General features: G+C 42.3%; 1 protein-coding gene across 1 annotated transcript; it reads left to right on the forward strand.

Moving 5' to 3' along the window:
• The first annotated feature begins 861 nt into the window (after window positions 1–861).
• Window positions 862–6,644, forward strand: LOC100829491 (calcium-dependent protein kinase 16). The gene is made up of 7 exons (XM_003568218.4): window positions 862–1,637; window positions 3,391–3,534; window positions 3,623–3,775; window positions 4,759–4,874; window positions 4,992–5,159; window positions 5,812–6,042; window positions 6,136–6,644. The coding sequence occupies exons 1-7, from the start codon at window positions 953–955 to the stop codon at window positions 6,283–6,285; spliced, it is 1,647 nt and encodes a 548-aa protein (XP_003568266.1). The 5' UTR covers window positions 862–952; the 3' UTR covers window positions 6,286–6,644.
• Window positions 6,645–13,300: the final 6,656 nt, after the last annotated feature.

Below are 13,300 nucleotides of genomic sequence, written 5' to 3' on the forward strand. Positions count from 1 at the left end.
GGCTTTTCCTTCAACCAAGGATACAAATTCTGCGTTCAATATAAGATGCATAGTTTCCGACGAAAGGAAAAACAGATAAGAACATCTGAAGAAGGAAATTCTCCAGTCGCACCAACCGCTTTGAATTGACAAATGAGAACAAACTGAAAGTCACATGCCCGGTATTTCAAAAAGGAGAATAAGTGCCCCTATCGGGGTTAGGCGAAACCAAGGAAATAAAGTCCGGTTTGTGATTTGACACACCTAGCACTAGCAGTCGATTGAAAACCAAGATCGAATGTGTGCAGTTAGATCGTTCTTTAAAAAAAAAATATTATACAGTACCTATTACAGTTAGAAGTGAGCTCACTCCTATTTAAAATACGGAAATCACGCGGTCGTATCCTACTCATTACACGTGGCAGAACAATACAATCGCGAAATACACCACATACGATCGTAAGTTTCTGACAGAATCTTCCTAATTAACTGAACTTAAACAATTGCTCATCCGCTTGGTTTTAAACATGAAATACTATCCGATTGATTCCTTTCTCCACCTCGACGCCCACGGCCGTCGAAACTCCGGTCGCCGAAACCGGTCAAACTCGCCGACGACCATGGGTCCCACCGTCGCCGAGCTCCCCGCAGAGACCCGACCTCAACCCCGGGGCCCGCATTCCAGTGACCCATCGAGCTTCCCCAAACAATGCTAGTACTACGTGGGAATGTTCCCCACCCACAGCTCTTCGCTACGCGTCCCCGAAAACCCGTCCCCCACGACTCCTCCTACCGTTATACCCGACACAGGTCTCGTATGAATCTACTCTCTCTCTAGCTTAGCCCAGCCCCCCTTCTCCCTCTTCCCTCCGGTCACTCCCTCTCTACTCCTCCCCCCCCCCCCCCTCCCCCAACCTGAGAAGTGACCAATGCCGTACAAACCCTAGTGGCCCATCCCTGATCTCGCGCAGCCATGGGCAACTGCTGCCGCTCGCCGGCAGCGGCGGCGCGGGAGGACGTCAAGTCGTCGCACTTCCCCACCTCGACCGGGAAGAAGAAGCCCCACCAGGCGCGGAACGGCGGCGGCGCGGGGGGAGGCGGAGGCGGAGGCGGCGGCGGCGGCGGGGAGAAGAAGCTGCTCTCGGTGCTCGGGGAGGAGGGGCGCGACGTGAGCGGCGGGATCGACGAGAAGTACGCGCTGGACCGGGAGCTGGGCCGCGGCGAGTTCGGGGTGACGTACCTGTGCATGGATCGGGGCTCCAAGGAGCTGCTCGCGTGCAAGTCCATCTCGAAGCGGAAGCTGCGGACGCCGGTCGACGTGGAGGACGTGCGCCGGGAGGTGGCCATCATGCGGCATCTGCCCAAGAGCCCCAGCATCGTCACGCTCCGCGAGGCCTGCGAGGACGACGGCGCCGTGCACCTCGTCATGGAGCTCTGCGAGGGAGGGGAGCTGTTCGACCGAATCGTCGCGCGGGGCCACTACACGGAGCGCGCGGCGGCCGCGGTCACGCGCACCATCCTCGAGGTCGTGCAGCTCTGCCACCACCACGGCGTCATCCACCGCGACCTCAAGCCCGAGAACTTCCTCTTCGCCAACAAGAAGGAGAACTCCCCGCTCAAGGCCATCGACTTCGGTCTCTCCATCTTCTTCAAACCCGGTGAGCCGCCGAGATCCACCCATGATTTGGACGAACTGCTTGCCGCACTTTTGGACTTTTTTTAGTTTGAGGGTGATCCGTGGGTTGGTGGCCGTTTCTGGGTGGAATCGTCGTAGTGCTCGTTGCTGTAGCAGGGTGCTATTTTCGTGCTTGCGTAATCTGACGAGAATTTGGTGGTTCTCTTTTGGTAGGACTTTTTAGGTGTATACATTTTTTTTGACAAATTGGTAGACATGTCAGTACTCTGTAGGCCAATGTAGCTTCGTGCTTTTGCTTCTGAGGGAAATTGAATCTTTTGATACTTGGATTGTGCTGCTAGTCTAGACATTGGAACCTTAGGTTTTAGGTTTGACATGCTGGGTCATATTGATATAGGTGACTGCTATTTTTAGGATTTGGAAATTATTAGTGGGAGCAGACGTCACATAGCTGTTGCCAAATATAGTGTCTCGTTATTTCCATAATAGTCTGTACCAAGTCTTGTTAGTTTGTATGCTGATTCCATGCTCAACGTGAGCCCAGTTATTGTGGGAAATAAAATTCAGCACAATAGTTATTAGGATCGGTTTTGCTATTTCTGAGGTGACAGAGAAATAAGATTCTGCGCAATAGTTATTAGGATCGGTTTTGCTATTTCTAAGTCACCTTTGAGGACCATTTGATCAGACTTCTGGATTCCTACATGTGCAGACAAGTGATTGGATATGTATGTTTACTAGACTTATCATTGTCTATAATCAGCTCATTTCGCAGAAGTATTTTTTGGTTATTTGTAATAAGACACACCGACCGAGAAGAATATGCCACAGGACACTTTAAGCAATCCTGATGACAGTTCCAGTATTGCACACAGTTGTGCTCATCTATGTTACTTTTCTCAATGGCTGTGCTTCTTTATGTTAGTTTTCTCAATAGGCACACAATTCATCCATTTCAATCTGGTACCTTTTGTCCTCTGGTGGAACTTAACTAGTCTTGAACTACTTGAATCATTAATGTCCAGTGGATTTATGTTTATTTCTCTTTGTGACTTCTTGTTATAGAACATTTCACTTTACACAGACAGAACTGTGCCACATTGAGTCTCTTATGGCATTTTCACTGTTGCATCCTTGGTGTTGTATCACGTGGCTTTCATGCTGTCAGGCACCTAGTTTCCCTTGCCATACTGATATTGTTTACTTGGCAGGTTAGCTTCTTTTCATTCCAAAGAGGTTCCTATTAATTTTAAATGTATGTGCGGAGCAACCAAACAGTTATATATTGTGGACTTACTATCTTGCCGTAACATTACATATTTAATAATCTGCACACACAAGAAATGAGTTGTCAGATTTGTGTCAGTTTGTTCGCTGTTGATTATAGGTAAAGTTTTCAGGCAACACATTTTTACAGCCAAACTTGGCGTTTGGTATAAAACATATGGCATCTTTATATGATGGGAAACAGGTGTGGCTTGCAGCAGTGTACTTGTAGGAAGAACGGAATAGATAAGCCTTCTCAAATATGTAACATCCTTTACCCGATACAACGCTGTTGGATTCGTGATGCCCAAGTATCATAGGATTGTGAACGAACATCACCTTTTATTTGGTACGGTTCATTATTTGAGTCATTTGGAATTTAGATATTCTGACGATCTGCTTTGCTCTCTGTCACATCCTTCAATTATTTACTGTGAAATATCTGTAAGATGTATATTTAAACATTATATGTATCATACATAATATGATGCTACTATGTGATTGTTTAGGCGAGAAATTTTCTGAAATTGTCGGAAGTCCCTACTATATGGCTCCTGAAGTGCTGAAGAGAAACTATGGACCTGAAATAGACATATGGAGTGCTGGCGTTATCTTGTATATCTTGTTATGTGGCGTTCCTCCATTTTGGGCTGGTACTTTTCCAGTTTTCGTTTTCTTTATGAGAAGCTTTTATCCTTTAGCTTTGCTCTCGCGCAAATGTCTTACCAGGCTATATTGCAGAGACTGAACAAGGAGTGGCACAAGCTATCCTTCGTGGAAATATAGATTTTAAAAGAGAACCCTGGCCCCAAGTTTCTGATAATGCTAAAGATCTAGTTCGGCAGATGCTTCAGCCTGATCCGAAAATTAGGCTAACGGCAAAGCAAGTTCTTGGTAAGATGTACATAGTGCTTTTCAAAGCTGGTACAGTGTTATGCTGCTTTCAGTTATCTCAAGTTCAAATAACATCACAATTTCCCTTAGTAGTTCTTATGTCTTATTGATGCTGTAAACTTCAGTCCATCCCTTCTCTCATTTCCTTCGCATTCTGTAATCTGACACCCAGAGATTACCAGATCAGTCTTCCTTGATTTGAATTGTTTTCCATGCTAAATACCTATCAACCACGTCCATCCCAAGTCATATGATGTTGTTTGTCTTGTCTATGTGGTAACTCTGTTGTCACACTGGATCAAATACTCAAATCAATTGAAGGCCCAACACTTGTTGTAAAAGTTATATAGGATCCAATGTGAATCCTTGTTCTAGTAGTTTGCTAGCTATACTTGCACTTGCTGGTACTATATTGTTGACTTGTCAAACTGGCTGAAATCCTGTTATGTACAGTGTAGAAGCCACAATGGTAGGCACACATGGTTGTGAATCGGGGGCTCTTTCCCCCTGCTGAGAGTAGATGAGGAAATAGATGTAACTGTTGCTGTAAAGTCGAGATACATCGCTGAGGTCTGGCATGAAATGTAGGATCAAGTACAAGATTACAGTTACATGGGGGGGGGGGGGGGGGGGGTTAATTCTGAATAAAAAAGCAAGTAAAAAGGAGCTTGTTGATTATCCAAGCCATGGACAGCACAATTCTTATCGTGCTAATTGAGTAGGAACATGCCTAACGTTTTGCAAATTAGACACAGCCAAGTTTCTCCATTTTGCTGCTTCATGTTTAAGTATTTAAGATACATGAAAAAAATCTGGTTCTTACAATCTTGGGATGCCTGGCAGGCTGAATATCTAAGTTTGCCATACCTTCGACAAGCACTCATTTAATCAGCCATGTGTTACTGTGCATCTCTCTACTTTTTCTTAATTCTTTGTTCAGACAGTTTGATATTAATCGGTACCCTTGGTTTATGTTGCCGCAGAGCATACATGGCTTCAAAATGCTAAGAAAGCTCCAAATGTTCCTCTTGGAGACATTGTAAAGTCAAGACTGAAACAATTTTCAAGGATGAACAGATTCAAAAGAAGGGCTCTAAGGGTTCGAGTTTCTTTTTTGCACAATCTGAATTTGGTTTCGTTTGTTGCTAGTTGCTACTAATACTTCTCTCAAGTCTACATTGAAAATATGTTGTACTGTGGATAATTATTTGACTAGGTTATTGCTGACCACTTGTCGGCTGAAGAGGTTGAGGACATAAAAGACATGTTCAAGGTGATGGATACTGATAATGATGGTATAGTCTCTTATGAAGAGTTGAAGAGCGGGATCGCAAAATTTGGTTCTCACCTTGCAGAATCTGAAGTGCAGATGTTAATTGAAGCTGTAAGTAATATGAAGAAAATGATCAATCTGATTAAACAAGTCACTATATTTGATCACAGTCCATACTGATTCACATTATTTCTGTCAAAATTTCATGTCTGCTATGTAGTTTTAGTTTTTCTTTTGCTCCACTAACCGGCAAGTTAGTAAAAATGCCATGTCAAATTTTGTACCAGATGGTGGAAGTGTTGTAAATCTTTGTCCCTCTTTTTTGCATTAGTTCGGTTCTTGGGGACCTTGGAAAGTAGCAACAAGGGAGGAATGACATAATCAACTTTACTTACGTCTCCACTAAGGACATCGCTATTCTACTCAGTACTCACTTAATATGTTGTTTATGATAAATTAAGTCTAGGGCCTCACGAGTCACGGCTAACATTTTTCTGAACTTATTATTTGTACAGGTTGAACATCTGGACTTCTGGAGTTCAGTGAACTTGCTAATTGTTTATCATTAGCCTTCATCTTTCTGGGGTCGCTTAGGTCCATAATAAGATTACAAAAATAAAACTACTGCATGTGATATTGTGATGTGAGGGTCAAATTGAGAAATAGGGAGTCCAAATGGCTTGACTTGTGCAATGTCATCTAGTATTAATGAGAACAAAATGTTGAAGATTTGCATATCTGATCTCTTGTGGTTCGTAATTAGGTGGATACAAATGGTAGAGGGGCACTAGATTATGGCGAATTTTTGGCTGTCTCGCTTCATTTACAAAGGATGGCAAATGATGAGCACCTTCGGCGGGCCTTCCTATTTTTTGACAAGGATGGCGATGGATTTATTGAGCCAGGGGAGCTTCAGGAGGCCCTGGTGGAGGATGGGACTGCTGATATCACAGAAGTGGTGAAGGACATATTGCAAGAAGTTGACACAGACAAGGTGGAAGTTTATTTTATACTGCTATCAGAAGGAAGTACACCTTTGGATCTTATTCCTCTCCTCAATAATCGTCCACTTTGGTTGTTTCTGCAGGATGGCAAAATTAGTTTTGAAGAATTCGTAGCGATGATGAAGACTGGCACAGACTGGAGAAAGGCATCCCGGCATTATTCGAGAGGTCGCTTCAATAGCCTTAGCATAAGGCTTATCAAGGATGGATCTGTAAAGCTGGGAAATGAGTGAAATTGCAGACTTGCAGCTGGTGCTCTTACTAGCTCGTGTAAGTCTGGACCTCAGGCCCAGTAAGCAGAGACTTCCTTCTCTAATGATTATTTTGGCGGAAATTTAGATAGGACCCCCCCTGATTGGCTTACTCGTGTAAGTAGCTTTCCACGGTATCGCTGAGGAGCACGCACTGAATGACGCACCAACCGCGGTGCTCCTGTTTGCTTGCCCCCTTCCTGATATCTCCTTTTGCTGTACCTTCTGCTAAGTGTTGTACCATAATTTGTTGTTTCCCTGAAATGCACTTTGTTGGCTTGATGGATTCGTTTGTATGGGTTAAGAAATAGAAATGTCTTGTAGTAAGATGTGATCGGTAATGCAGCTTTGCCTTCAACTACACCGAAACAGCATACTGTCAGGAGAGAAGAGCAGAAGGCGCCTTGTAGCTACAACTTGCCTACATTGTACAGTGCTACAGCACAGGTGTCATTGTATGCTGTTGTGTTCCAGCAGAGCAGATGTGTTCCAGACTTCCAGTCGTCATATGCTAGAAGTTTCCAGCCGCATGCCAAAAAGGGATCCGGATTTCCTGCAGTTGGTCACGGCAGATTCAGCGTGCCTGGCCTCATGTACAATGTTCAATACAATGTTCTGGGGTTTAACTTGCCAGGCTGCCGTTCGGGCCATCGAATCAGATGTCATTGAAAATTATGTGCCACTTTCCCCATTTCTCTGAGTAATCATGTAGTCTTCAGGCTTATGCTTCAGCTACCTTTGTTTTCAAGCGGAAAAGAAAATCATAAGAGAAAGCGGCTGCTTAGCTTTGCTTTTGACTTTATCATTCCATAAGTAATAAAGGTAAAAGGAAAGAGTATCAAGAACGGGATGGAGATGTAACAGGTGGTGTAATCCTTATTGTCTTCCTCAAGGTAACCACATTTAGTGTGAGCTTAAACATGTACTGAAATGTTCGGTTTAAAAGAAATTACAGAAATGCAAGTCACGTGGTTCTCCCAAACCTTTTTTTTAATCAGTTGGGGTTGAGCTTTGAGTATAAATAGTCGCCCAAAGCACTGGAACTGCGACGTGAAGAGCCTAGAGACCAGAGTGTCGTGTCACGTAAACGATAGTCAAATTAACGCGTCAAGCTTTCTCCGCTTTTGGCTTTTCTTTTTACGCTTTCTCCCTATTTTTAGTACGGAGTTGTCATGTTAACGTGACTAAAATACTAGCCATCACTAAAAGAATGAGGGGAAAGCATGTAGTAGTAGTAGTTTGGCTAGTATTATGCTGTCAAAATCTTGAACCGATGATGAACTACATGTTGGATCGTTCTTCCTTTCTCAAATCGCTTTTTCCAGCACGGTCACCTTAGGAACCTCCAATTCCACCGTCAATTAAGATCCATCGGCTCGCTGTAACTAACCATTAGGCGTACAAACAACTCCCACACAAGCCTTTTACTTCTGAGTAAAAAACAAACAAACTGCACGCACTTCTTTTTAACCCGGTAGCCCCTGTAGGATTTTTGTGTCCTGCAATTATATTATTTATTAGAATTCTAATACTCGGTTACCACATTATGGAATCACGTGCTCATGATTATATGATGCATGGAATGTATACTTGTTGGAAGATACTTAAATACACTTATGTGTTTTAAGGAAGCTAGCGATTATCAATGGAATACAATATATCTTGTATGAATATTGGAAAGACTATCCAGACACGTTGATAATCGGAAGGAGCTAGGTCATTGATTAGATTACGGCCCTAATGTCGACATACATGATTAGTAGAATTTAAACATGATCATGGCATTGCTCACAGGTGCGTGTTCTAAGGACCCACAGTTAGAGTCCCTAACGGATGGACTATACCGTGGTTGGTAGTTTAATTTGGACTTTATCTGAAAACTAGTTTAAATCTGATGATTTAAAACCAGGACTCTTATCTGTAGATGCAGTATAAGAAGGTCCTTACCCCCTAGCCTCAGATTGCGGAATTGTGAACGGCACCACGGAAAAGCGCAGAGGAATAGGGGGTAGACCACCAAAATTTCTAACATTGGTATCAGACCTTACGGTTAATGGCGGCCAAATTAAAACCTAATCCGCTGCAAATATCGCCGTTACATGATCCTGCCGCAAACTCTGACGACGCTCCTCCGTCGATGTGGGCTCTTGTCTGCTTCGTGTTCTACTACTACAATCACTGTGTTCTACTACTACAATCGCTCAGAAGGAAACTCTGAAACAGAGGAAAGATGGAACCTATTCGCCATAATTAATCGCCACCGCCGCCTTAGATGGAGGTCGCCTCGTCGATGTCGATTTCTCTCTCACCACCGCCTCCACTCAAGCCGCCGCCGCCTTGAGGAACCCACCCAGGCTGGAGACGTGGGCTGCTGCCTCCAAGCTTCTCCAACCGTGCGCTGTCGTCGACCTCGACGCCGCCGCCTCCACACGCAGGCAGCTTCACCCAGGGCGACCGTGGAACTCGCAATCACAATTCGATCTCATTGTGGAAGGGGCCTCCGGAACCCCGGTAGCCGCCCTGCTGGTTGCTGCTCTGTCGCCCACCTCCAACCCGCTAGACATCGCGCTTCACCCCGAGGCACCGTCGGCCTCTTCTTAAACTGGATCCGCTGGCGGCAACCTGCGTGCTAGCCGCTGCCGGACATCTCTCTCTCCAGGAATTGAAACCCAATGATCTCACGAAACTCTGGCTCACACACGACCTCGTCGTGGAATCGGTCTTAGATTGGAGGACTGTTACTGCTGTTTGGATTAACCAATTTCTCCAAGATTTGGGAATTGCCGCCCCGGCCACCGTCCCGCTGGTCCGCGTCGGATATCGCCGTCCCGCTGGTCCGCGGGCCTGCTTGCTAGCTGCTGCCCGCGTCTCGCCGTTCGCCGGGACGCTAACGGCCGGCCAGCCTAGCCGGTCTTCCTCCCGACCGCGGCCGCTGCAAGCAGTACATGGGTCATGGACCCATGGGGTCGTGGTATTCTGACAGCAAGGGACTGAAGGCAAACGTGATTACAAGTCACGGACTACTCGCCTGGACTGCAACTCTGTTTGCTCTGCTTGATTATTTGAGCTCCTTGCAAAGCAGAGGAAATACTCCTTGGGAGGGAAAAGCTACTGGACGTATTTTTATATGGAGTATTTTTTTTGCTAGCACTTGCTACACATGGAACCAACTACTCGTACTCAACTACGATCAGGATTCAGGAATCAACTACTATGTTCAATCTTTTTGTGACAAGCCTGGATATTATTGGTTGCGGCTACTGGTGTGAAAGGACTAATATTTCTTCATGGTGCAAGTGTGCTAATGTATGGTTTCTAGTTGCTGGTTGGCATCACTTATTATTGGAGGAAGGTGAAAATACTCCCTGGAAAGGAAATTTGCTCTCGGTTAATGGTATGTCCAGTATTATTTTGTGTACTGAATTTTTGTTTACAACTATTTTTTTAAAGAATAGTTGGAATATGCTCTCCGCTGCTACATTATATATATAACTAGAATACTATAGCAACTTGATATATAAAGACAATTCCAAAGGAAAGAAATGTGTATTTGGGCCTTTCAGATAGATATGACATACTTTGGAATTGGAAATTGTATATATCATCTAACTCGCTTAGGAGGAAAGCCACTAATATTGCTATAGGATACTATATTTACTTACAATGAGAAGGAATTTAAATTATTGTTATCAATTGAATTTTGTTGGACATACTATTTGGAAAAGGAAGAGTGGAAATATTGCTCAATGGGGAACATTAGTGCATCATGGATTTAAATACAATGGTTTCTTTTATTGACGATCCATTGGAAATCGGTAACCCATATTATTTATTTAGTGGAATAACTCCATAGGGAGGAATACTCGTAAGAGGAACACATGCTCAAATTTTTATTAATGATAGTATTTACAACTTGGTCATATTCAAGAAACAGAATTAAACATCTTGTCGATTCTGGAATTCTAAACTCTAAGTGGGAGGACTGTATTATTACTACTTGGATTATTTATTTTTCTCTAGCACTCCTGCTAAAGGTCAGATGTTTTAATTTTTATCTGCTTCATTGATGATTGCACTTTATATGGTTATGAGTATCTTGTAAAATACAAGTTGTGTTAGTAACATTTATACTGAAGTGGAAAATCAGTTTCTTAAGGGATTTAAGTACTGATTGGTGGGGGAAGTACACACTTCAGGAATATTAATTGAAACTTATGGAATGAGCATGGAATTTTACAATTTTACACCACATTATACTATATCATGTACTCCATAGTTCAATGGAGGAATAAAACATTTGGATACTCTCTTGATTTTTCTTTTGGAAGATGCATTACATACTGTTGTAGGTTCTATGATTAATCACCTAGCACAGTCACTCCTTATGGCTTGGCAACTAGAAAGGAATTCTTCTATTTACATTCTGATAGTATTGAACTGAAATAACTACAAAGCACACCAACATTTATTTTGATTAGGTATTCTGCTGGATCAAAAGGTATCAATTTTGATCTGGAAAGGAAAACTGGTGGAAAGTAGGAACACAATATTTATTATTTTTATCAAGAGTGAAATAATGTTGACCCCACTGTAAAGCACAAGTTGAACTCCAGACAATAACTTGCTTAGGATAAGTGGGAGGAATAAACTTGGACTATCATATGTGTTCTTGGGGGAAGTCACTCTAAATTTTAGAGGAATGACTAAAGTCATATCAAATGGCTAGAGGTTAACATTAACGTCAACTATGAGTGGATAATGCGAGAAGGAATAAAGTTTTGGATTTATTTTTCAAACTTCCGCAAGCTCATAGGTTGTAAATGAATTCTATTTACAAGGAGTTATGATTTAGTGGGAGTCGTTGATGCTAAATGATTCACACAAAAGGAATTTATGTACTTTGTGGAAACTCTTTCTCCTATTGCAACTATTGTTTTTGGGAATTTGGAGGAAGAGGAAATAAAGACAGTTTTTGCAATTCGAAAAGATTGATTTATTGTATCGCAACAAGCTTCACATCAATGGAATTTAATATGGCGGAAGGCGTTCTCATGTGCAAAGGTATGTTTAATTTATTTTTAGTTTTATTATCTATACTAATGCTATTCTTGTTTCTTATGTTCACAAAGTCACATTGATGGAAGTGAAAGCTTGGTTATTGTTCCCTAAATGTTTAGAGAGAGAGAAAAAACATGGATAACAATTTTTACTTGTTCATCTATGGAAAATTGCACTTGAAACACCTTTATAAAAGGACTAATACTTAGCGAGGAATAATATTTTTTAACTCCTAAGGAAAATATCCGTGCAACCACACCTTAGCCATGTTGATGGAATTATTGCTAAATGTGAAATGAAACATGGAAAGAGCATTGGAATTATTTGACATATTTATTGCACAATGACAAAGGAATTATATGGACTATTCATTATGTTTAATGACAACTATCTTTGGTTGTTTTTATTATGCTACGTGGGAGAAGGATTTTGATGCTTGGAAATCTAACCACTTCATGTTAAAACTTTGATGCATTTTAAGCATAGAAGGAAGACCTTATGGCTAAGGGAATTTGTTGCTACACTTAAGGTTGTGGAATGTACATCGGAAGGTATCATTATTATCTTGATAATATGGAAGTACCAAAGTGTTGCTTTATTGTTGATCTGGAATTATTACACGATAGAATATGACTTGAGGAATTTATACATACTCAAGGTGTACTTAAATAAATACTTAAGGAAGATTAGTATTGGAACACCGTATCAATATACTAGAAATATCCCATACTCCACAACAAGAGGAAACATATTGAGGGAATGTATCACAATATACGTTGTGTAATTAATGGGCTTAAAGTTTGTTTGAATTTCTAACATAGTATTAATATGATTGCTGATCCCTTGACTAAGCCCCTTAGTCATGTGGTATTTGGTAAGCATGTTAAAACTATAGGTTTACGAGTATTTGAATAATCGTTTTGGACAAGTGGGAGATGTAGGATTTTTGTGTCCTGCAACTTTATTATTTATTGGAATTCTAATACTCGGTTACCTCATTATGGAATCACGTGCTCATGGTTATATGATGCATGGAATGTATGCTTGTTGGAAGATACTTAAATACACTTATGTGTTTTAAGGAAGTTAGCGATTATCAATGGAATACAATATATCTTGTATGAATATTGAAAAGACTGTCCGGGCACGTTGATAATCAGAAGGAGCTAGGTCGTTGATTAGATTACAGCTCTAATGTCGACCTACATGATCAGTGGAATTTAAACATGATCATGACGCATTGCTCACAGATGCTTGTTTCAAGGACCCACAGTTAGAGTCCCTAACGGATGGACTATATCGTGGTTGGTAGTTTAATCTGAACTCTATCTGAAAACTAGTTTAAATCTGATGATTTAAAACCAGGAGTCTTATCGGTAGATGCAGTATAAAAAGATCCTTACTCCCTAACCTCAGATTGCGGAATTGTGAGCGGCACCATGAAAAAGCACAGAGGAATAAGGGACAGACCACCGAAATTTCAAACCGGCCCCGCAACTGCATTGACAAGAGAAAAAACCTCTAGTCATCTAGTGCGACGTCGTTTTTCAAATATGGTACGCCTAACCAGGACTAAAAAAACAATGGCATGTTATTCCGACATAATCTGTCCAAGAGTTTCATTCAGTAACCCGTCTTGCACTCTCAATACCACAGTGCCCCCACGAACGAGCTAGCCTGTAACACTCGTCTACCAAGTACCAACCCAAAATAGTAGACAGTACAATTATGCAGCGTCGTTCAGGAACTACCGCTGTAAGAAAAGTGAGCGCATTGGCCGATCGCACGGTCACTCGGGCGTATAATTGCAGAGCCAATGCGCAAATCATGTTCAGTTGCTCGCTACAGCTGCGGCAGTTGCAGTTCGAATGGTGGTGTCGGGGGTTCCGGAAAAGGTGCTCCGGGGCCAACCATACCAGCCTCGAGGCAGATCTGTCAC

Source organism: Brachypodium distachyon, chromosome 2 (assembly GCF_000005505.3).
Source record: "Brachypodium distachyon strain Bd21 chromosome 2, Brachypodium_distachyon_v3.0, whole genome shotgun sequence".
NCBI lineage: Eukaryota > Viridiplantae > Streptophyta > Magnoliopsida > Poales > Poaceae > Brachypodium > Brachypodium distachyon.

Excerpts from the sequence above, each read along its gene's own strand:
- LOC100829491 (XM_003568218.4), top strand. The coding sequence starts at position 953 with ATGGGCAACTGCTGCCGCTCGCCGGCAGCGGCGGCGCGGGAGGACGTC. Across the intron at positions 3,535-3,622 it reads CGTTCCTCCATTTTGGGCTG|AGACTGAACAAGGAGTGGCA; the intron begins GTACTTTTCCAG and ends GCTATATTGCAG. Across the intron at positions 4,875-4,991 it reads TCAAAAGAAGGGCTCTAAGG|GTTATTGCTGACCACTTGTC; the intron begins GTTCGAGTTTCT and ends TTATTTGACTAG.